The 23,879-nt window shown below is 60.2% G+C and overlaps 1 protein-coding gene and 1 long non-coding RNA gene across 4 annotated transcripts in view; one reads left to right on the top strand and one right to left on the bottom strand.

Moving 5' to 3' along the window:
- Window positions 1–4,209: 4,209 nt before the first annotated feature.
- On the top strand, window positions 4,210–23,568 carry LOC120889938 (uncharacterized). Its single transcript, XR_005734189.2, has 2 exons — window positions 4,210–4,793; window positions 22,325–23,568. It is a non-coding gene; the product is annotated as an uncharacterized LOC120889938 (long non-coding RNA).
- Window positions 8,109–23,879, bottom strand: part of Col5a1 (collagen type V alpha 1 chain) — a 121,534-nt gene continuing 105,763 nt past the window's right edge. For 2 of the 3 annotated variants that reach the window (XM_078048642.1, XM_078048644.1), the window contains 6 exons: window positions 22,427–22,480; window positions 21,400–21,655; window positions 19,995–20,107; window positions 17,781–17,849; window positions 13,758–13,991; window positions 8,109–10,692 (listed from right to left, as the gene is read on the bottom strand). In XM_078048642.1, coding sequence (XP_077904768.1) covers window positions 10,546–10,692; window positions 13,758–13,991; window positions 17,781–17,849; window positions 19,995–20,107; window positions 21,400–21,655; window positions 22,427–22,480 — 873 coding nt within the window. In that variant the 3' untranslated portion in view covers window positions 8,109–10,545. Of the gene's footprint in view, window positions 10,693–13,757; window positions 13,992–17,648; window positions 17,718–17,780; window positions 17,850–19,994; window positions 20,108–21,399; window positions 21,656–22,426; window positions 22,481–23,879 lie in introns of all 3 variants that reach the window. The other variant, XM_078048643.1, reaches the window with a different exon arrangement.

Below are 23,879 nucleotides of genomic sequence, written 5' to 3'. Positions count from 1 at the left end.
TCAGGTCGCGGCACCATCGCCACACGCTGCCTCGGGGAGGAGCTGTGCTTTGTGGGGGCAGCCAGGGCAGTGGCTGGCAGGTCACTTTGGATCCCAGGGGTGGGGGGCGGGGCTTGGCTGCAGACTCTGTTAGGGCTGTGTTTGTCCTAATCCTAGGATATGAGCTTTAGTTTGGGGATGTGGCCTTTCACCTAAGTGTCCAGTCTCCTGGGATCTCAAGTGAAAGCTCAAGGTGTGGGCCAAACCCAGCTGGGGTGGTGGGACTTTAGCTCCGTCCGTCTCCCGACCCCAGGAAGCTTCTGAAGTCTCCCTTTTGCCACGTCGGCCTTCCTCCTGCTCCTCCGAGGGTCAGTGGAGTCTCATGAGCTTGCTGAGACCAGGCATCAAGCAGGGACCTTAGGCAGGCGTGGGAGTGTCCCCAGGTGGCTCTCTCGGCAGGATTTCCCACCCCTTCTCCAGCCTCTCTGCCACGATGCCCTTCGGCAGCAGTGTGTCCCTGCGTCCTGCCGCTGGGAAGGGCCCTCAGGAGGAGCCCAGTGCACATCAGGTTCTGTCTGCCTTAAATAGTTGTGTCTTCTTAGATCTCTGGATTATTTTTGTTGACAGCAAAGTTAATCCAACATAAGCTATCATCAAAGATGCCAGAAGTCCGAAGGGTTAAGTGTTTATAAATGCTTAGTTCCACAAAGCCTCTCTGAAGAGGTGACATTTGAGCTGAGAACTGAAAGACACACATCAGATAAGCAGTATTTAAGTGAGGTCTGGCAGGAAGAGGAGAGACCTGGGAGGGTCCAGAAGGATCCAGGCCCAGGGTGAGAGCCGGAAAGGAGGGCTGGGAGGGGAGAGTCCACGATTTCAGCTCTGCAGATCTGTGACATTCACCCTGTGCCAGGTGGGGTGACCGCACACAGGCGCAGTGGTGTCCTCTCCAGGCCACATGGACCTCCAGTGCTGGTACAGTGACAGGTGCAGTGGTGTCCTCTCCAGGCCACATGGACCTCCAGTGCTGGTACAGTGACAGGTGCAGTGGTGTCCTCTCCAGGCCACATGGACCTCCAGTGCTGGTACAGTGACAGGTGCAGTGGTGTCCTCTCCAGGCCACATGGACCTCCAGTGCTGGTACAGTGACAGGTGCAGTGGTGTCCTCTCCAGGCCACGTGGACCTCCAGGGCAGGTGCAGTGGTGCCCTCTCCAGGCCACATGGACCTCCAGTGCTGGTACAGTGACGGGTGCAGTGGCGTCCTCTCCAGGCCACGTGGACCTCCAGGGCAGGTGCAGTGGCGTCCTCTCCAGGCCACGTGGACCTCCAGGGCAGGTGCAGTGGTGCCCTCTCCAGGCCACGTGGACCTCCAGTGCTCGGGCAGTGGCGTCCTCTCCTGGCCGCGTGGATGTCCAGGGCAGGTGTAAAGACATCCTGTTCTTCACTCACATTCTCTTTATCCAGTGGACAACTGAAGTCAACTTCAGAGATGAGACCTCACACAAGGTGACGCCACCCTGGGAGGAACAGGCCACCGCACAGCCTGATCCCCTCCCGCCACGGTTGCAACCACAGGGTGGGGGGTGAGAAACGGTGCCCTCCCCCCCTGGTGAGGGACTCGGGAGATGGAGCCAGTGCTGCAGGCGGTGCGGCAGCAGTGGCGGCTTCCTGCCGCGGGCGGGGCCTGCCAGGCTGGGTCCCTCCTCAGCGGTGGCTCTGGACCAACATCCCACCCTACCTCAGGCGGCTGTGGGGTCCACTTCCTGTTGCTGTGACTACACACCCGAGAAGATCAACGGAGGAGGAGGAAAGGTGTGTCCTGGCTGGTGGCTTCAGAGGTCTCAGTCTGGTCACTTGGCCCGGTTGCTTTGAGCTTGTGGTGGCTCAGGACATTCTGGTGGCAGGAGCACATGGTGGAGGAAGGCTGTGGCAGTGGGGAGCCCAGGGAGGGAGGAGGGGCCTGGGTCCCAATGTCCATGACAAGGGCACGCCCTGGGAATGGCTTTCTCTGCTCGGCTCCTCTCCCTTAAGGTCCCGCAGCAGTGCCACAGGCTGGCAAACAAGCCTTCAGGGGACGTTTAGACCCACACGTAGCATCTCACCCGAGTTCCCAGGGTCCTGTGTCCAGCTCACAGTGTGAAAGGCGTCCAGTCCATCTCCAGAGTCCCTGAATCGTAACAGCTCAGCATTGTTCCAAAGTCTCCTCTGAGACTCAGGTGACTCTCAGCAGTGAGCCCCCAAACCATAAGCAAGTTACTCCTCCCGGCACGCAATGCTTCAGGCAGACGGGGCAACGCCCTTTCTACACAGTCAGAACCTTGCCGCCTGGGGATCCGAGACACCTGCCCTTCAGTGAGGTCCCCAGCTTTGTGCAGGAGGGGCAAAAACCCTTCCCATGAATCTTCAGCTGGGGGATCCTGGGACCGCAGTTCTGGACCCCCTGGAGCAGTGTTTAAGGGGTTCTTGCTTCGACTCTGCCCAGGCTGGGTTTGGGGATATAAATCTGGAAACCCACAAGATCCTGTGTTTTCCAGTAGCTGCACTCCACCTGGGAACTTTCCAGAAATACAGATTCTTGGGGCCACCCCAGACCTACCGGCTCTGGGCCCCAGCGCAGCGGAGGCTGACAGCTCTCCTGGGAAGGCCGAGCAGGCTGCGAGAACCGGCCCAGCCCTCCCCAGAGCCTCCCAGGCCCTGCGCCTCCCAGGGTGAAGGACAGGCAACCAGCCTCACCGGTGACAAACCCCCCTTCACTCCAAGGCCCTCTCGTCACGGGGTCCCGGAAACCCCACAGCCCTGATCACTTCTCCACACCACCCAGGAGCCAGAAAATGGAGCCTTGTTGGACAGCCCCTCTGCTCCAAGTGGCCACCACAAAGGAGACAGGGCAGGCTGGCTCTCACGAAGTTCCTGGTCCACCTGTACCTCTGGGCAGTGCACAGAGCAGGTGGTCACGGCCGACACCCACGGAGCAGCCTTTCCCGAGCGGGCCCTACTCTGAGCCAGTCCCGTGCCTGTCATGAAGCCCAGGTGGGCGAGGAGGTGAGTCATGGCTGGTGAGCCGAGTGTGTGGGGCGGGTTTGCGGGGGTGGACTTGGGGATTCGTGCTTCTCGCCTGCAGAGATGAAGCCACAGCGGCTGGTGGCCGGGAGGCTTGCCAGTTGCCAGCCAGGCAGCTCTGTGCAGCTCCTTCAGGCAGGACAGCCTGCGGGGAGACGTTCAACTGGACCTGAGGGCTGAGAAGCAGGACGGTGGGGACAGGTGGGAGTCATCCTCCCACCCCGGGGACCCACTCCACATGGAGCCTGTGGTCCTCCTCACAGCCTTCTTGTGACTTGTGGGCAGTGACAGCTCAGCACACAGTCACCCGATGACCCTGGGCCTCTGCGGGCTGTGGGTGCCTGAGTGTGGGGAGGAGCCTGCATCACCTGAGGGCCAGGGGAGCTGGATCCAGGAGGCCAGGCCCCGTGGCTGGAGGCCCTACCCAGGAGCCTTGTCTCCAGCTGTGGGAAGTGTTCCTTCCACCGAGCCGCGAGACACCTCCCCTCCTGTCCTTCTCACATCCTTCCCAGTATCAACTGCAGAGGACCACCTCTGGGACCCGTGCAGAGCCTCTTCTGCAGACGAGCATCCCAGGCAGCCCTTCAGAGGCAGACAGTTCTCACAAAGGTGTCCAAATGACATGGCCTGCACAGTTCCAAATCCCACCCCTGTCAAAGACCACACCCAGAGCCTCCGGTCTACGCTGCTCAGGCCTCAGCCTGGAGATCCCTGGCCTGGGTGGCTCTCTGGGGTCTTAGCTGAGTTGTGAGGTCACTGCAGGCAGGACCTTCTTCACCCCCTCCAGGTACTCATGCTTCAGCAGGAGCTGGACATGTTGAGACCACCTGTTGAGGAGTGTCAGAGGTGTAGGCAGAGCACCCCGAAAGAGCTTGGGTAGGCCATGGTGGGTGGCACTGGTGTGGTGATGCTGGGTGTGGGGGGCTATTGCATGACAGTCACAAAGGCCAGGGACAAAGCGCTTCCCAGGCAAGCTGACCCTGCAAGCTCAACTGTCTACAAGCAGGTGGGCACCTCATTTCTGACCTGTCCCTGAGCATGCAGGGCTCAGAGACACGCTAAGGTCCCCACATTGATGAGGAGTACTGTGATGACCATGGTGGCAGGCCGGCCTCGAGCGGACCCCACCACTGCCCTCCTGGTGTTCTGACTCCTGTGTGGGCCCTCCCTTGGAATGTGGACTGGACATAGCAATGGCTTCCCACCACCAGAGCAGAGCTGGGCGAGGGGGCGTGGCTTGTGATGAGGGGTGGGGACAGTGGGCGGGCTCGCTGGCTGCACAAAGCCAGCCGTGCAGGAAAGGCCCAGATGGCCAGGGCTCAGAGTGGCCTGCAGTCAGCAGCTCTCAGGGACCTGGAGTCATGAAGAGATGAGTCACCGTGTAGGAGAAGGGAGGAGGGCTGGGAAGCAGAGGCTTCCCCAGGCAGCCCTCCTTGGGGGACAGCAGCCCTGCCACGCGGGGAAGGACCCAGAGCCCAACGACCCCTGGCCCCAGAGCTGCGAGGTGCCCGTGTCTGCTGTCTGGAGCTCGGGTCGAGGCTCATCTGCTCCCAGCAGCACAAGTGCACCCACCCAGGGCCAGCGCCCACTGTGGAAAGAGCCTTGCGAGCAGTCCTGCCCTGAAGGGGTTCTCAGTCTGGAAGATTCTAGTTTGAAATGAACTGGGGAAGGCCCAGAGGGTAGTGAGATTTCTGTGCTGTTGAACATGTCAGTCCTCAACAGATGCCTCGGAGCTGGCTTCTCCCAAACCTGCGTGAGTGCCATTTGTTGATGTGGGGAGAAAAGGAGGCGGGCAGGGGGCTCTGAACCAGGCACGCGTGGGACACAGCTGAGCAGTGATGTTTTCCTGGCTGAGGCACCGAAACAGATCCACGTGCTCCAGGGAGGCTGCTGGCTCCCGGCAGCCCCACTCGAGCGGAGCCTGGGCTGCCTGTGGATGTCCCCAGCCTGCTCCAGGGGAGCCGGGGGGGTGCGTGAGCCAGGCCCAGCTCCCCAGACGGCCAGCTTCCTCAGGGGGACATGAGCTGCAGGCTGGACACCTGTCCAAGCTGGGGCATAGCCCTATGCCCCTGGAGAAGCCCACGGGTGGAGAAACGTCCCTCCCTCTCTGAGGCAGGGCTGGATGGGTTCCTGAGCCCAGGATGAAGGGCAGCCACCCTTCCTTCTCATCTCTCTGGCCACCATCTCAGTAAGTCCAGACTGGCGTCCATAATCCCACGTGGGCCTCGGGGCTTGCGTGGGGCTGTGTCAGCATGCGCTGGGCTCTGTCTTCCGTGTTCTGTGATTTGGGGACGCTGCTGCAGTGCATAGGTCTCGTCTGGTCAGCCACACGGCTTCCACATGAGCTCCTCGGGTTGCTTTCTGTGAAGTATGTTCGTAAGGGCGTCTCCTCTGTGAGGCTGAGATGGCAAAGGATGAGCCCTTTAATGCTCCGTACAGGGTTTTGCTGTGGTGGAAATATTTAAATCTAGTACCATAGGCATGCCCACTGGATATTTTACATTATATGTACAAAATATATGTTGATGTTTTATGCATGTATATTAAGTATTTATCACTAAGTGTATTTTATGACTTATTCAGTGTGATTTTGGCATCTCTAGTTGTCTGATTTTAGGTTTTGAATTCTTTACGTCTGGGCTCTGCAGGGTGACCTCGGTCTTGGCAGTCTGGGTGGGCAGGAGGGGGTGGCTCTTATCTCTGTGTCAGGAGTGAAGTGGGTTCAAGCCGTATCAATTAAAGAATCCTGTGCAGCGGTGGGGGACCCTAAATGCCAAGGTTCTAGCAGTGCCCCCAACGCAGGGGTGCTCAAGAAGACTCTCTCTCCAACTGCAGGAGCTCTTAGGTGACTCTGATGGGCAGCAGGGACACTCCAGCCTGTGGCAGGGAGCATCTCCCCTCCTCCAGGACATCCCAGGCCTCCCGCCTCCACTCCTGGCTGACAGGTCACTGGGGGTGCACTGTGGGGTGCAGGGGGTGAGGGTTCTGGCCGCACCTGCTGCTCTACCCGAGGGGCGCTCATCGGGAGCTCAGGCGCTGCTGCAGCTGGCTCAGAGATGGAAAGGTGCTCGGGGAAGAGCGGGCTCTGAGGCCCACCACCCAGGGCCACCTGGAGGCCTCGCTCAGGAGCCTGCAGCTCAGCACCCCCCTCTTTCTGGAGTATTTCTGGAGGCTGAGTCAAAGAAACTTGGTTCCCATGAGCTCTGCTAACTGTAGGGCACTGGAAGAGGGGAGGAGTCACGTTGTGACCCAAGGGGATGAGAGTCATTTTGTCCCCAAGGCTCTCCTTTCTTACTTACCCTGGGTCTTGGCCCAGGAGGAGCGGGCCTCTGGTGTGGACCTCTAACCTGGGACCTGCCATTGAAATCTTAATTCTATTGGTAGAAATCGCTCCGTCCAGGCCCAGGGCCCTGCACCTCGGGAGGAAAGGAGCCCATGCGCATGGCTTCTGGGTCCGTGGCCGAGCACCTGTCCTACTGTCTCTCCCAGGAGGAGGTGCCACCCTCCATGCATAGCACCTCTGGAGCTGGCCCTCAGGGCTGAGCACTGTCCCCCAACATGGTGCCCCAGTGAGCCGCAGGTTCAGGGACTTTGCGAGTCTCATCCACTGGTTTCCCACATCTGGCCAGAGGTTCTCTCTCTAGGTGGCCTCTTGTGAAAACAGTGTCCTGCCTCTGCAGGTCCAGTCACTCCCTGGGCCGAGGCCCACCTGCAGCTCCCCTGGACCCACACTGCCTTTCTCCCCGACCTGCCTCCACTCCTCCTTGGGGCTCCCCTGCAGGGCCTTCAGACCTGTCAGTCTCGGATGGGGTCACATGGCTCACGGGTCTTTTCTAAACCTCTCTCTCCAACTGCACGATTTTCTAGGTGCCAAAGGAACCCCCTGTGAGAAACAGATAAGCCGCTCCCAGCTCCCATCCGGAGGGCTGAGTCCTACCTGCCGGTCCCTCTGAGCACTGCTCAATCTGCAAACAGACGCCTCTTCCAACCCTGCAAGTCCCGAGTCCTAGACTCTGCTGTCCTTGGCAGCTGCTCCGAGCAGAGGTTCTCTCTCTCCATAATCCCTTGCCCAGCAGTCAGGAGCAGGCTGCGTGGGTGACCTCACTCTATTTCCCAATCTGTAGCCCCAGGGCTTGCAGCTAATAGCTGGAGATCTGCCTCCCAGCTCCGGAGGTGTGAGTGACAGTTACCAAATGCTTTGCCTGTGTGCTGCCACAGCCTGGCACTGTGACCCCAGAACAGGGACCGTGATGTGGCAGGCTCCCCTGAGTGGGTGCTGCGGGAGCTGCGCCCCCTCAGTGCCGTATCTCTGCGATGCAGGGGTGTCTGGGTCAGTGTTCACAGACGGGACTGTGCCAAAGCTTTGTGAAGGAGGGTTACCAGACCCTGCCTCAAAGCCTCTGACCCAGAAGGTCTCAGGGTTCTGGGCATGGGCCCTTCTGACCGGGTGATATGCTGCTGACGACCTGTGGCCTTACTCTGAGAGCCAGTGGTCTGGGTTACCCACAGTCATGCACAATCCCACGGTGGCTTACAACAGCAAGATGTTCCCACAGGCCACACCAGGAGTTCAGAGGGTCGGCGGCCAGGGCGTCCCCAGGACCTGCCAGCAAGGCAGCACTTTGCAGAACTTGGCTGGTGTGCGAGGGAACCACACCTCCAGCCTTCAGAGGCAGGGGTCACGTGCGCTCAAGGGCATTGGCAGAGACAAGCCACATGCTGCCCCACAGCCACCAAGCCAGGGAGTCTGCTCCTGCCATAGGGCTGGAAGGGCAGCGCTGGAGAGCTTCAGGCATGTCCAGGAGGGTGCTGAGGAACCAGGGTGGAAAGTGAGCCTGGAACACCGTCGGGCTGAGGCCGAGCCTGCTGAGGCTCAGTCAGGAATCCTTGCAGGCCACACCCTCCCCTCCTCCCGAGGGTCTGACTGTCACGCCAGGCCCCTGCCACACTCCTCCTGTGACCACTGCCATTACACTGAGGGTTCCTACCATCCTGGGACTGTGCACTAAACACTGGCGTCATGCAGCGGGGGCCTGGCCACATTAAAGAATACAGCCAATCACGTGCGTTCATGGTGGAAACAGTCAACTTGATTTATTGAAAAACCATTACAATCATTCCTGGCTTACACAGGTTTGAGATACTTTGGAACGCCTTTCCTGGTCGTATGACATGTCTGCTGGATCTTTAGGACATGCTCGATGTGCCAGCCGACAGGGTACTGTGGGGGCCCAGTGCCCTACAGCCATTCCTGTAGGTTTTCTGTTTACCAAGTTTTTTCTTCTCACCAAGGTTTTTCCCCTGACATGTGGGGAAGAAAAAATAAAATACGCCAGAAGAGTGTCTGCAAATACAAGAAGTAATTTTATTGCAATACGCGGGGGCTGAAGTTGGTCGGGCACAGGACAGGTTTGGACTTCAGTACACATCACAACACTGTGAGGGGACCGACAGAAAAAGACGGAATAAAAGGACACTCTGGATGGGGCGAGAAGTGGAAACAGAATCACATGACCTAGACGGAATCCACGGGCGTCACAGGGCAGTCCTCCAATATGGCTTTTCTCACAGGACATGAGCATGGTTGTCACCGGCAAATCCTGGCATCCCGGCTTCGAGAAATCTCCAAGCCAGACTTTTCTTTGGCAAGAGTGAGACTTGATTTCCAGGGACGTCTGGGACACTGGCGTCAGTGGTGTCCTTTAGGCCTCGGGTGCTTTCGCTGTGGCTTCCTGAGCCGCACGGGGACGGGAAGGAATGCATTGGAGCATGAACCAGGCTCACTCCCAGGCCACCTGCGTTTCCCACGGTGGAAGGAAAGGACGCAGCCGAGGGCAGCTTTTCACAGTGAAGGGATTGCCTCTCCCGCTGGCCTCGGGGTCCTCCTGCCTGCACAAGAGGCCCCCTTGCCTTGGACAGCGGGGAGAAGGGACAATGCCCAGAGGGTCCCGTTCCAGCCCTGAGCTCCAGAGCGGCTGACGCCCGCATCCAGGACCTGTGCAGGTGGAAACCCAAAACGCTTCATGGGAAAGCGGCGCTGCGCAGCCCCGGGGAGCCTCAGAGTCCACTGCACAGTTCTCGGTCTGCTGGGGCAGCGCTGGGGCCACCCCACAGCTTCATCGCGGTCCTTGAAACAGACAGAAATTAGCACCACAAACATTCGGCGACCGAACACAACCTGCTGTGGGTACACCATGCACGAGGCAGGAAGTCTATTTTGCGTGTGTTTTCAAATTGTGTAGGCACAACCCGGTTCTGGTGACAGGCCCCGGGAGCAGCTTCCCCACCACCCAGAGAAGCAGCGGCTCTCGAGCCCACTGGGGAGGAGGTGACCGCGCTTATCTCAGGTCCTTGGCAAACACTGAGCTGGCGGAGGCCAGGGCTGGGATGGGGAGCCTGGAGGAGGAGGTCGGCCAGGCCCCCGTGTCGCTGCCCCGGGGATCTCAGGACACATAGCACCACAAGAGAAGTGTGAACATCAGCACCAGTTTTCACCTGATTCTCCACTACAGAGAATGCGGTTCTCTGCCCTGGAATCTTCCCATCAGGTTCGGCAGGAAGGAAAATGGAAAAGGAAAGCCATCAAAATTAATTTAAGCCTGCTTGAACCTAAGGGCATGTAGAAAAGGCAGAGTCTCAAATTCCTTTTTCCTCCCCATTAAAAAAAAAAGTCCAGAGCTAATCAAAAAATCATCTGGAAAAGGGCCCGGGCACCTGCTTTTCAGCGGCAGCTTCACTTCCTGCTGACCTGGGCGACTTTCCAATTTATTGCACATTCCTGACAGGCGGGCAGGAGGCGTCCCACTGCCAATCCAAACCGGCCTGCGACCTGCAGTGGACACCTCACCCATCTGCCTGCTCTCCCAGTGGGCCAGGGGCTGGGTTTCCACGCATGATTGAAAGTCAGGCACACTTAACATTTATAACAATACAATACAAATATTTACTTAAAACTCACAAAAACATAAGCACCTTTAATCCATGGGAAAGGCACAAGCGGATGACATTTGGCCTCTGCATGGATCGTGTGGAGGGTGGTGGGGAACGGAGGCTTGGCGACCTTTACAAGGCTTGCCTCGGAACATTTTTTGAAGGTCAGGGCAGATACATATCTTCAAGTTGAATTCTTAAAAAGTGATATCCAAATACTGCAGCCCCACCCCCAACCCCTGCAAACTGTCCTGAACACCAGGGTGACGGATCAGGAGAGCCGGGGGCCAGGGCATCGTGGGCCCGCTGCCTTCCCTGTGGCCTGGGGTGGCTGGACGTGGGCGTGGTTGAGAGGCTGTGGCAGCTAGGTCATGTGATTCGGCTCCGGGTGGGGACGCGACTGTTTCCCTTTGTTCTCTCTGGGCTTGGGGTGGGCGCCGTGTGGTGCGGAGGCACAGATGAAGTCAGGCAGGAGGGGAGCGAGAAACCTTCACTGTCCAGGATGTCGTGCACGAGACACTCACAAAGAGCGTGTTGAGGTCACAAGGTTGCTCTCAGAGATGGGCCGGCAGCTCCTAGCCCATGAAGCAAGCCGGCCCCACTTCAAATCCAAATTTCTGTGACGCTTCACCAAAGTCGTTGAACATGATGTCGACGATGGGCACCTGCTCCACCCTGGGGGTGTCGATTTCTAGCACCGTCTTCTGGTAGCCTTTCTTGGTCTGGGGAGGAAGACGCAGGCAGACAGCGAGTCAGAGCCAGGGTCCCTTGGGGCAGCCCAGGCCCCAGAACCAGGCTCCGGGCCCTTCCCTCCCCCAGCTTCAGCGGGCTGGTGAGGAGCCGTATGGCGGCAGACCCGTCCCCACACTTTGTGACCCAGGGCACCTCCCACCACCCACCGCACAGTCCTGGGGTGGGGGTGGGCCTCAGAGGGCAATGGAGCAGTCCAGATGTGTCACACACTGCGGGAAGAACCTGGCAGGGTCTACAGCCTCTTCAAGCCTCTCTACCCCCAGGGGTCCCTGGACTGCATCTTCCCAAGACCTCAGGACACCATAGGCCCCCACCCCCGTCCTGGACAGTGGCCTGTACCCAGTCTCTAGACGGAGACTGGGTGTATACTCTGAGCCGAATCTGGCCCAGGTCTCCCTCCACTACCCTATCCCTGGTGGAAGTCATCCAAGGGGAAAACAGGGAGGCCAGCACAGAGCCAACGTGGCCAGGGTGCAGCCTGCGAGGCCCCGGACCACTCTGAGCCAGAGACCCCACATCATCCCACTCTGCCCTGTCCACCTACCTGAGTGGGGAGCACAAGCCTCAGGCCCTTCTTCCCCACTGTGAGGGCTGAGTGTGTAACCCCCGGATCTACAGGAGCCCCCGCCCCCAGGCGAATGGTAGGAGGCAAGGCCTCTGGGAGGTGAGGAAGGCATGTGCCCCATGAGTGCCCCCAGGGAGACCCCTCATCCTCTCTGACATATGAGGACATGGCAAGAAGCCAGCCATCTCCCACCCAGATCCCTACCCTGCTGGCACCCTAGCCTGGCCCTTCCAGGCCACAAAGCCATGAATAATCGGGGCTGATGTCTGCAAGCCACACGGCTGCTGGGGTGGCTTGTCAGGGTAGCCGGAGCACACCAGACCTGAGCCAGGCCAGCTTGCCAAGGCCCTCCCAGATGCCCAGCTCTCAGAACTAAATGCCATGACAAATTCCTGTCTGAAGCGGCCACGGCTGGGGGACAACTTGATAGAAGCGACAGACAGCGAATGCATTCTCTGCGCTCCATGTCCTCGAGGGCCACGGGCTGCACCGAGTGGGCAAGGTGCGGGCTGCTGCCTGGGTCCTGCCATAGCACGTGTATCAGTTTCCTGACCTCCTACCTGCACGCACTCCAGGCCCACCAGGACACCCCGCCTACTGCAGTTCCAAAGCCAGCCGGGAGAGAACTTCAGAGAAAACACAAGCTCTCAGGAGCCGGGGAGCACACGAGCCCCAGCCCAGCCGGAGGTCTTGATCCAGCAGCTCCCTCCCAGAGGGACTCAAAGTCTGCACTTTTCACACATGTCTCAGACACTCTGATCCTTGAGATCTGCTGGCTGCCCCTTGAAGGACTTATTCCAGGTCACTCAGGAACTCGACAGCATAACACTGATGGACGAGAACCTTGCTGAGCTTCCAAGGAGCCAAAGCCTTGGGGCTGCGTGGCCGGGAGAGCCCGAGCAGGTGTCGGAGCCCTCAAGGCTGCCTGAGGGGAGAGGGAGGGAGAGGCCAGGTGTGCTCTGCAGCTTTCAGAAGCATGGGGTGGGCAGCCCGAGCTGGACATAGTATCCTTCGCGACAGTGGCACCCACACCCCTCCTGTAGAAGGGGTTCCTCACCCTCTCCAGCTGGCGAGGAGCGGCCGAGTTCCCTCTCCTTGGACTCTGCTCCCACCTGTCCCCAACTGGGACTCGAATGAGATCCCCAGGTGAGACCCTCAGGAGCCATGTGACCTCAGCCTCAGGGATCTGCACCTTCACCAGCCAGCAGCTGACCCCAGGGCCACTGGTCCTGCTCTGCTGCCCCGCCAGGGGCAGGGAGGGACAGGCCCCCATGGCGATAGCACTGCTCTCTGTCCACCCAAGGGACAGGCAGCATGTGCTGAGCTGGCAGGTGATTTGCCTGGATTTATGGGGCCCCTCCACTCCAATTATCAGCACACTTAGAGGGGGCGTATTTAAAGTAGGCTGCCGCACGCTGCTCTGTTACCCCGTTATTCCAGAGGCATAAATAACCATTATGGGCTGGCAATAGCCCCCGGGGGGCGCACAAAGCTGCACAAACAACAGGATTTATGTGGCGCCGCTCCTTGGCCCTCTTGCCCGGTGATTTGTGCCCCTCCACAGGGCCAGCCGCTCAGCAGCCCTGTCAATCAGGCTACCCAGCCAAACGAGGCCAGAGCTGGAATTCCAATTTCCTGAGCTGTTATTACACTATGCGTCAAGCAGACCTCCCGCGACTGGCCCACGTGCGGGTGCCAGAGTCCCCCATGGGAGCTCTGTAATTAAATGAGAGGGTCGTGACCTTTCAAATCAAGCTGAACCTCTCTGGGGTTCACGGGTGGAGCCCTCGCTGGTCTGGCCCCGGCTGAGCACTCCCCTGGCTCCTGGCCTGGTTTGGCCCAGGCCAGCTGCTCCCTGCACCTGAACTCCTGGGCTCGGGCTGCAGCGTAGAGCCACGTTTCCCACCACGGATTACTCTGTTCTCAGCCATCACCTCCCCACCTTTCAGAGGCGGGGTCTTCTCCCCAGGAGTATGAATGGGAGGAGGCTGCCACTTCCTCCCCAGGCAGCCTGGGGACCCTCCTAGCCCACATCTTGCCTCTATCCAGAGATGCTCCGAGGCCACCAGGAGCTTAGAGAGCTGATGGGGGTGGACGGGACGCTCCTCTCTAGGAGCTGGGCTCAGGGAGGCCTCCTGGGCTAGGGACACTGAGGCCAGCTCTGACAGCAGCCAGTGCTGGGAACCGGGAAGGCCAGGAGGGACACAGAAAGTTCTCCTGACCAGGGAACCAAGGGAAGGGCTCTGTGTGGGCCGGGGGCTGAGGACGCTCTCGCCTGCCTGCCTCACCAGCTGCGCTGCAGGGGGCTCCGTGTGCCAGCCCTGGTTCTGTCTGGGATCTGCCTAAGAAAGCCACGTGGACACCAGCCAGGCCGGGGCTCTGGGATGTCCCCACACCCAGGCACACAGCCCAGGTGCCCCATAAGCTTGCACTGAGCAAGGGGGGGGGGGGCGGGGCCCCGGCACTCACAGCGCAGCCGTCCACCAGGGCGCGGATGTACGGGTTGTTGTCGTAGGACATCTCCTCGTCGTTGGAGCCCAGGAAGCGGATGGCCTTGTCGTAGCTGCCCGTGGAGGCATCCTGCCAGGCCACTGACTGGTAGCAGTTGTAGGTGACGTTCTGGTGGGCAGAGGCACTCAGCAGCCGCAGGAAGGTCATCTGCACCACGCCCACAGGGTTGCCCTCGGCGTCCACATAGGAGAGCTGCCGGCAGGACAGCAGGTGGACTCAGCAGGGCCAGGCACACGGCCACAGCCAGAGCCCCACATCCACTGGCCCTGGGCTTCACCCCTTGCCTGTCTCCCCTGAGGACACTGCAGGGATCCCCAGTCCCCACGCCCCCCCAAGGCAGCACCTGGCTCTCTAGGGTTCCTGAGGACAGTGAACCACATCTTACTTCCCTCCAGATTCCTGGTGGTCCTCCTCCAGGAAGACCACCTTCAATTCCCTCCCCCCGCCGGGGCTACCCCTGTGTCCTCCCTAGACTAAGCTTGGAGAGAACAGGCTAGTGGCCCCTTTGCTTGGTACCGGGGCCCAGAGCCTGCTGCCACGGCCAGCCAGCCTGCTGTTGGGCTGGGAGGCCTCCTGAGGGAAGTAGCCCGGTCCTCTGGGGATGCCCACTGCGCCTGTCCTCCCTTCATTCCACCCACTGACCTCCTCCCCTCTGCCTTTCAAAGGCGGGGTCTTCTCCCCAGGAGTATGAATAGGAGGAGGCTGCCACTCCCTCCCCAGCCTCGCTCCAGCCTGGGGACCCTCCTAGCCCACATCTTGCCTCTATTCAGAGATGCCATCCTGGAGCACCCCTGTGCCTCCAGGCGATGCCCTGTGGCCTCTGAGGAGCCTGCTGGCCTCCTTCCCAGATGGCAGGGTCTGCCTGGCTTGAACGTGTTAATAGGACAGGGACCCTCTGGACAAGCCCCCAAGGGGCAGTGTGGCGTCTCCAGGGCTGGGCTGGGCTGGAGTGCGGGGAACCTGGGCAAGGCTTGGCCTCTCCTGGTAGATGCACCAGAGAGCAGACCAAAGAGCGGGAGGAGGCTTCCTGGGACCTCTGTGTCCACTCCCAGGTGGGACGAGACACCCTCTGCCCTGAGCCTCCATGGCTCCTCTGCTGGAGCACTGCTGGACACTCCCAGGGAGGACTGGCCACTCCCACTCCCTGCTCCAGCCCTCAGTGGCCCTCACTGGCTATGTTGGCCCCTCCCTGCATTCCTCCAGACCAGCACTGGCCCTGAGACCCAGGTGCCTGGGGTCCTATCTGTCACCCTGGCTGGACAGAGGGCACTGTGAGGGCAGGAGCCGGGCCCATATGTCCCTGTCATTGTGCTCCAAGGCCAGCAAAGGAAGGTACCCATGAACTTCTGTGAACGGAGGAAGGGTAGCTGTCAGGAAGCCTGTGAGAATCTGGGGTTATGGGGAGCAGGAGACCTCAGAGAGCGACTCAGGCCACCTGGGGGACATGCAGGAAGGCTGGCCTGAAGCAGGTCAGGGCTATGTCCACACTGGGGCGACTGGGCACAGCCCTGGAGGCACAGGGGTGCTCCAGGATGGCATCTTGCACGCCACTCCCCCCTCACCGGCTGGGCTCCCAGGAGAGTGGGCAGGCTGGGGCCTGGTCACACAGGGACCCCCACCCCAGCAAGCCAGGGACGGCTTCTCCAGCACCACCAGCTAGGTCTGCCCACCTGGGCATGGGGCAGTGCCGGCTCTCCCAGAGGGGAGGCTCGGTTCTGCCTCTCTTTTGCAAACTCAAAGCTTTCTGAAATGGTCGCTGCTGCCGGGGGTGCAGATGCCCCTCAGCCCCTTGGTCACAGCACCCTGTCTCTCCTGGCCCAGGCAGGGCCCTGAGGCCCGTCTTGGGAAAGACCCTTTTGGGAGAGCCAGGCTGGCCCCTCCTGCCCTGGGCACTGTTCTGGGGAAGCAGGTCTGACACTGGCAGTCCATCCCTGGGCTGTGGACGCTCCACATTGTCTGTGTCAGCGCACCCAAGAGGAGCATGAACACGTGGGTGGCTACTCCACGGGAGCTTGGGGGTGGGAAGTGGGCAGCAGGAAGGTGGGGGTATGATTAGAGAGCCGGAGTGTGTGGTGACAGGCCCAGGGCCCGCTGCTTCCCGCCAGGTGGAGGGCCAATGCCGTGCCCTCAGAGGCCTCCGCCAGACCCTGTGGAGGAAAGCTGGGTACCCACCACAGTCCAGCGTCCAGCGCTCCTGGGAGGAAAGGAGACTGACTGAAGGGAGGCACGTGGCGCAGCCAGGGCAGCTGACGCAGAAGGACCTGAAGCCCTCGGTGCCCCAGGTGGTCAGAAGGCCAGGGCCCGTGGGCCAGGCTGAGGGCGAGAATCCCTGGGGCCCAGGGAGCTGTAATGGCCTCTGTGGCACTGTGTGGTGGCATGTCTGGTTGAACCAGACAGGGGGCCCACATCTCAGAGTGGCCTCCACCAGAGGGCCAGAAACAAGGCAGGTGGACTCCCCTGGGTCCCCCTGAATCTCTGTCCCTGTCCACTGTCTGAGAAATAGGACAAAGGTCAGAGGTGGGCAGGCCATTTGGGCCGATGGCTAGAAATGTGTGTTCCACAACCACTTCCTCAGGGTGGGGAAATGGACTGGGCACCGGGGCCTCCTGGGAGAAGGCCCAAGACCAGGGCAGCGCCTGCTGCAGGCTCGCCTGGCAGCTTCACCCTGCTGGCCCTTCTGCTGGCCCTCTCCCACCTCTGCAGGTGCTGCCACAGAGCCCTCCCACCATGCTGTCCCTTCAGGTCCTTCTGTGTGCCGGTGGGCTTTCTGAACAGCACAGTGGGGGGAGCAGAAAGAGACATGGGAGAGAAAGGGACAGGAAGGTTGGCGTCCACAGAGACAAAACAGCACAGGCCGCCAGACGTGGCCACAGAGAGCACAGGCCTTCAGCGCTTCGGAACAGGGGCTGGGTGCCTAGAATCCGAGGCCTCAGACGTTGACCCTGAGCCAGGCATGTCCCAGGCTAAGGGACGAGGCTTTAGGGGAACACGGCAAAGGCAGCCAGAGATGGCAGCTCTAGGTCCTCGGGGGGGACACAGCCTCTGTGTCCAGAGCTGGGACAGGAGCTTCGGGAGGCAGCGAGCAAGCTGGGCCAACCCCAGGCTGGACGCCCGGACCCGAGAGCTGGCTCCTGCATGCCCACGGACCCTAGGGTCCTGCCCACTGGGCCTGAGAGCTGGGTGGGAAAGGGAGTCTGGGCTGCACATGGAGCCCCGGAGAAGGGCACGGAGCCTAGCAGCCCGTGGTGCTTGGGGCAAAGCTGCCTGTGGGACACGGACACGTCCTCACCGAGATCCATCCAAGCTGGCACCCGTCTAGGCCAGAGGACCTCCCACTTGGGTCTCTCAAGAGCTCCAAGCTCTGTCTACCCTGAGAAGGGATCCCTCACGGGCTGACATGGCTGCGGAGGGCCCAGCCGCATAGCTACACAGCTGGGTCAGCAGCCCCCAGGGTGAGTGTGGTGAGGTGCTGGGGACAGCACTCGTCCTGTAGGTGGACAGGACCCACTCCACTTGCCCTGTCCACTGGACTTGTGAAAGTCCTGCTGTGGTCTGACCTCGGGGCTGGCACCTGGGCTGTGCCTTCTGTGGGCAGCCTGGCAGCCCAGGCTTGTTGCCCACACCCAGTTGTGGCACCGAGTTTCAACCCCTTCAGCTACTGCCATCAGCTACTGCCAGGCTGGGATGAGCTCTGGTTGGGAGCAGGGGGACAGGAGCGCAGAAGGAGCTCCACACCCTCGGAGCCTACGTCACAGGACATGGAAGAGCAGGTGTGGCCTGGCGGCAGCAGTCCATGCAGAGCCGTGAGCCAGGCCGAGCGGCAAGCAGGCAGCCGAGGCGGCCACTTACCAGGGAGCCCCGCTTGTACTGACTATACCAGGTGGAAGGCTGCTCTTTGGGCCAGCGGGCCATTTTACTCTGCAAGATAGGAGACGGGCGGGTTTAAAGTGGCAACCGCCAAGGAGAAAGAGGCCACCTTACCAGTTTACCACGCTTGAATTCACTGAACCAGGAACCCGGGTTCTCTTTGGGCCAAGAAGTGATTCTGGCCTGCATGTCGGGCAGGGCAGGGGGAGGGAGAGAAACAAGATGAAAGGGTTACTTCTCCTGCCTCCTGGACCCGTCCCCCGTTCTCCCCGGCCCCCCCCAAGAGCTGAGGCCCCTGGTGGTCAGGCAGGGTGACAGCTCCAGCTATCCAGGGACCAGTGCTGATGCAGCCAGTGTCGGCCGCACACTGCACGTCAGCAGTGGGCACACGCAGAGCTGGGGGTGGACGAGCACACGGCAGACCCTCAGACCACGACAGAGAGCCGGGATGAGAGCCAGTGTGACCGAGGGGCTGGGGTGGGCACCTCGCTCCTCCCCACTGCCGAGGAGCTGGTGCTGGGACAGACAGACCCACTGTGTGTGTGTTGCACGTGCACATGGTGTCGTGCTCGTGGTGTGTGTGTGTGTGGTGTGTGAGTGTGTGTGTGCTGGGTCCTCTGGGGCCTGTGGGTCTTTGCGGCCACACCTGGGTCTGCTGTGACAGCAGAAGCAGGGCTGTGTGGGATGTCTCCTGGGATCGCAGCATGCACCCAGGGACAGCTGCTGCCCCCTCCCGGGGGCTCTGGAGAGAGGACTGTTTCTGCAGAGGCTGCGGCCACAGGTGCCCAGGTCTGGCCAGTGGCTTGGGCTCAGTGGGCACAGCGAGTGGGTGGATGGCTGAGCGAGGCCTTTCTCCGAGGACACATGTCCAGCTCTATAGTTTTGAGAGCCTTCGGGGCCAGCTGGGGCCGAGCTTGGGTTGACTAGGTCCCTCAGGGACCTGTGGCCAGGACCCAGCCCACGGGACTCATGGTGAAGAGACACCAGTTAGAATCCTTAGTCATTGCCTGGGCTGGCGCCTCTGAGCTGGCCCTGTCCCAGGAGCCAGAAAAGGGCACCTGCTGGGGGAAAGGGTGTCCAGGCTGCTTGCCCTGCCCAGAGCCCCAGCCCCACTCTCCTTTCCAAATCTGCCTGTCAGGGCCAAGCCCAGGTGTGGGAGCAGCTTCCCCTGAACAGGGACCCCCAGCCTCTGCTTCAAACCTGCTCCAGCTCGTTTGCGGTGGCCCAGTACCACCCAGAGAGGTCTGTCTGCCCTGGGTTAGGGAGTGGATGCCCTGTTGGCAGAGGACAGAGCAGAGGAGGAGGAGAAACGTCACTCTGGGCCTCTGTCTGAAAGAAGGAAAGAAGAAGACCTCCCCAGTGGAGGGAGGTCTCTGTGCCAACTGCCTGTCTGTCTCTCTTCCAAGCCCAGGTCTGTCCCTGGGAAGGCAGGTGATCAGGGTGTGGAAGGCCAGCTAGGGGGACGGTGGATCAGAACACAGGCGCCCAGAAACCTCCAGCCATGCTCCAGCTCCTGCTGCTGCCCACGGCATCTGACCCAAGGGGCTGCTGGTGCTGGCTTGTTTGCGGAGTGCTTTGGGGAGTGAGGGGCAGTGGCCCTGGGGGGACTCAAGTGTTCCCCTTTAGCAGGAAACTGCTGCTCAGGCCCTGAGGCCCTTAGGAAGCTGCATGGGGCTCATGGTGCTGAGCCTGCTGTGGTCTCCAGAAAAGGGCACGTGACACCCACCAGCTGTGTTGGGGGACGCTGAGGAGGAGCACCTGTCCCCTGAGGCTGCAGTCTTGGTCTTCTCAGCTAGCAGCAGGGCAGACGCACCCCTTGCATGCACACGCACCCACACCATGCCCACACGTGTCCACGCAGGACAGAGTCACACAGAGATGAATACTTAAGTGGCATTTCATGGCCTAATAACTCAGACCTTGCTACCTGCCCCCAGGAGGCCTAGAGCGAGTCCCCTGGGAAAGAGCTGGCACCAGGAACTCGGGGACACGGCAGCTTCCTGAGGATGTCTTGGGGTCACTTCATCACACCTGTGTCAAATGTCCTTTCTGGGCTTTAGGCCAGTATCAGGAAACACAGGTCACCTGGGAAAGGCGGCTGGCTCCCAGGGTGAACCCCAGGCAGAGACTACTGTCCTCCCACCTGCACAGCCCGAGGAGGCTCGTGCCCACTTGAAGCCACAAGACCTCTTCTGAAAGCAACTTAGGTCTTCTTCTGGGTTTCTGGCTCTCAGCCTTAAATCTGTGCACCCTGAAGCACCTAAACCCTGGCCTGGCCCTGCCGTGAGACCGAGGCCCACTGGGCCACAGCGCGAGGCGGGTACTCACCCCCTCAGACTTCTTGTCTGGGAAGATGCACGTCGACCCTCCGGCTGTGAAGTTGCAGTAGACTTTAAAGGAGTCCCTGGAGCACCCTTGGTTGGGATCTACCCAGTATTCACCTGGATTCAGAGAAAGGGAGGTGGGTTTGTGAGGACTGCTCCCGGACAGTTCCAGAAGCTGCTTCAACACCCCAGTCTGGCATCACAGAGCAGCTAGGGCCACCAATGCAGGCCTTCTTGTGCTGCCTTCCCTGCTGGGGCCCTAAGAGAGGGGACAGAGTGTCCACCAAGGACAGAGCTACAGCAGGAAGCACACGGGGCAGGTGTGTGGTGACCAGGGGAAGGTAGCTGGACCATTAATGATGGGAAGGCAGGGAATGTTCTGGAGGGAGCTCTGGAAATTCATGGCTGTGGAGTGGGAGTCTCCTGGGACCACAGATATCCCTGGGTCTTCCGGGAGGCAGCCACGGGGGCTGTGTCATTCAGTTAGTGCCTGTCCTGTGACTCCAGACAGACCTGCATTTCCTGATGATCCAGAGTGTAGACCACTCACTGTAGGGGTTCAGTGTTTAGGACCAGGGTCCCTGATGACTTCAGGGTATGGCAAAGTTTCTGAGCAGAGGCCTAGGATGCCCGGTTGCTATGGCAATGCCCTCCATGCTAAAGTCTTACCAGCTTCCACCTTACTCTTAGGCACATAGCTCCTGGGAATAGAGGAACTTGCTTGCTTCATAACTACAATATCTCACCAAGCTCTGGTGCTCCTGGAGCTGCCCACCTAACAGTAACTTCAGACAGTGGACCTTCTGGAGAGCTGCACAAAGCTCCCGACATTGCACATTGTAACTGTGAAATGTAACTGCAGAATAAGCAACCTTCCTGGTACTCTAAACAATAGTGTGGTTATGGTACTAACGACCCAATGTGGCCTACTGGTGTAAAGAAACGTGACCTGGACAAAGAGCCACTCTGCCACCTTCCTGCCCCTGCACTCTGTCTCCTCTTTATATTATTATTATGATTCTTTACAACTCACCAATAATGGCTACAAATTCTGACCCTCAGGCCAGCCCTTGCTCAGTGCCAGGCCACGGGCATCTTATGCAATGCCCCCTTTACCTGTCCTCTCACAGGAAGAGGTTTTTGTCCCTATTTTGCAGACCTGGAATGACAAGGCTCAGGGCAAGGCAGGTACCCCCCTGAGAATGGCAAAGAGGGACAGAATCCAGGTCTGGCCTGCCTGGGAGCCTGGCCTCTCTCCCTGGCCTCCTCTGACCTGTCACCTCACCCTGTGGCCTCCACAAGTTGGCAAGGGGACAGCCAGTATGTCCTCCCACCGATGGGGAAGCTGAAGCCGGGAGGTGACTGTCCTGGCCCGGGCACCCGTGGGTCAGGCGCCCCTCAGCCCTCACCGTCTGGGAAGTCGGGGTGGCAGAGCTGCAGGTCTTTGCAGGTGCGGGCGGGGTTCTGCTGCGTGCCCAGCGGCCGCTTCATCTGCTCGATCTCCAGCTTCAGCGAGTTGAGCGATCCGAAGACCTCCTCCATGCCGTCGGCGTAGTCCACGTAGCTCTCGCCTGCCCCATCGTCCAGCAGCTGGCTGGCGTCGATGTTCCGGCGAGTTCTGGACGCCTGGATCGGCAGGGGCTGGATGACCTCACCCGGGGGGCCCTGGGGTGCAGGAGGGCAGTGGTGAGTGGAGGGGGAGGAGCAGGTCCTGGGCCAGGACGGAGCCCCACAGCCAGGGCCTGGTTGGCAGGGCCCCTCGGGCCGGAGTCCTGGGCTGGCTGGACGTCTGCCCTCGGCGTGGCTCTCTCCCCTCACCCATCTGCTCTGCAGGTTCCCGCCTGCACTGCACGTCCCTTTCTCTGCAGAGCCCTGGGAACCAGCTCAGGGCCTCGCCTCTGTCTACTGTCTCTGGCTGCCTTAGGAGCCAAGCCTCAGGAGAGGGATTGGACTTCCCTCCTCTCTGTGGCCCCGCGTGGGGCTGCACACAGTGGAGCCACATAAAGGCCTGCTGATGTGGGAAACATGGCGTCCAGGAGGCACCCTGCACTAGGACCTGGGTGCGGAGTCAGCATGGCCCAGAGGAGGCTCCCACACCCCAGGTCACAGGGAGCTTCCGCTGCACCTCTGGAGCCTTACCCAGTGCCCGGCACACACCTGCACACACTCACGAATGCACACACACACCCACAGGCAAGCAAACGCACACACGTAGGCACCCCACACATGCATGCCCTCCCGCTCCCCTGGGCAGCTCTTCCTGGGGGTGAGTTGGTTGTGCGGCCTGTATGTGGCCTCGTGTGACTCATTTTCCCTTGCTGTGTCCCATGACAGGCCCTGGGCATGCCACGTGGGTGCCACAATGTTTCAGAAGGAGCCTCGTGAACACACGTCCCTCCAGTCCCAACCACTTCCCCCACGTCACAGGCTACTCACGGGCGGGCCGGGGAGTCCTGGGTGGCCTGCCTCACCCTTCGGGCCAGTGGGACCCTGGAGAGAAAGACAAAAAAAACCCTTGGTCACAGAAGTGTGACAAGAGCCGACATGTCCCCTAGGGCTCCAGAAGTGTCTGGAAACCAGTGTGGAGGTGGGGGTGGGGACAAGGATGGCAGGGCTCTGCTCTCCTGAACACCTGAGGAGGGAACCTGGGGCCAGTGTCCTCCAAGAAGGAGGAGCAGCCCAGACACCTTGGGGCCGGCTGTGCCGGGCAGCTCAAGAAGTCAGAAGGGGACACTGAGAAGAAACTCAAATGGCTGGTGAGCCCTTCATCAGAATCAGGGAAAGTCAAGTCAAAATCACACGCCGTCTCAGCCCACCAGGGAGAAGGCCACTATCACAAGATAACACAGCCGCCCCTGGAGAGGAGGCAGAGAAAGGGAGCCCTGGCCTCGGCTGCTGGGAGTGTGACCAGCACAGCCTTCGTGGAGAACAGAGGAGGCTCCCTAGAGAGTGGACAGCAGATTGACCCTGCGACCCAGCCACCCTGCTCTGCACACACAGGCCCCGCGCCCACGGCGGCTGCTCAGTGCTGCTCAGAGCAGAGCCGACCTGGGTGCCCATCGATGGGCCAGAGGGTAAAGAGCACAGGCACGTGTGCTCAGGGGCATGATCGGCCGCGAGGGCTCCGTGGAGCTGGGGACACTGCAATATGGGAGACTGTCAGGTGCAGAAGGCCAATGCCCCGTGGCCGCCCTCGTATGTGTGATGCTAGTGGAGTCAACGTGGACAGAGCAGCGACTACTAAAGGCTGGGGACGTGGGCCGGGACCTCGGAGCCCAGCACAGCGAGGCAGAGGAGACCTGCCGGTGCCCCACAGCACGGGACCCGTCCACGGCACCTACACCTCCTTAGTGAAAACGGACAGGTTTGAGCAGGAAGCTCTGTGCCATGTGCTGGAGCATTGCTCTGACCCGACCAGGCAGTGACCACATGCCATCAAAGGGTTAACAAACGCTCAGGTGGACAGAAACGCTAACTGCTGTGAGTTTATCATCACACCCTGAACACCTGGATTCGAATGGTCACCATTCACTCCATACGTTTGTACGATTAGAATAATAATTAATTTTGAAAACCCAGTAAGTGCAGCAATATAATTTCTGTCTTTAAAAAAACCGAAAGGAATAACCCCAGTGGCTCGGGAGGCTGAGGAGGAGGACCATGAGTTCAAAGCCAGCCTCAATCACTTAGCAAGGTCCCGTCTCTAAATAAAATATAAGCAAAGGGCTGGGGATGTGGCTCAGTGGTTAAGCAACTCTGGGTTCAATCCCCAGTGCCAAAAAAAAAAACACACCCAAACCCCAAAACTAAAGGTTATCTTTACGTCACGACGCACAGTGGGGAATGGGGAGAGACAGGAGGAGGAGCGGGCAGGGTAGGGTGCAGGGGC

The sequence above is a fragment of the Ictidomys tridecemlineatus genome, chromosome 4, assembly GCF_052094955.1.
Source record: "Ictidomys tridecemlineatus isolate mIctTri1 chromosome 4, mIctTri1.hap1, whole genome shotgun sequence".
Taxonomy (NCBI): domain Eukaryota; kingdom Metazoa; phylum Chordata; class Mammalia; order Rodentia; family Sciuridae; genus Ictidomys; species Ictidomys tridecemlineatus.
This window is presented reverse-complemented; position numbering and strand designations above follow the sequence as displayed.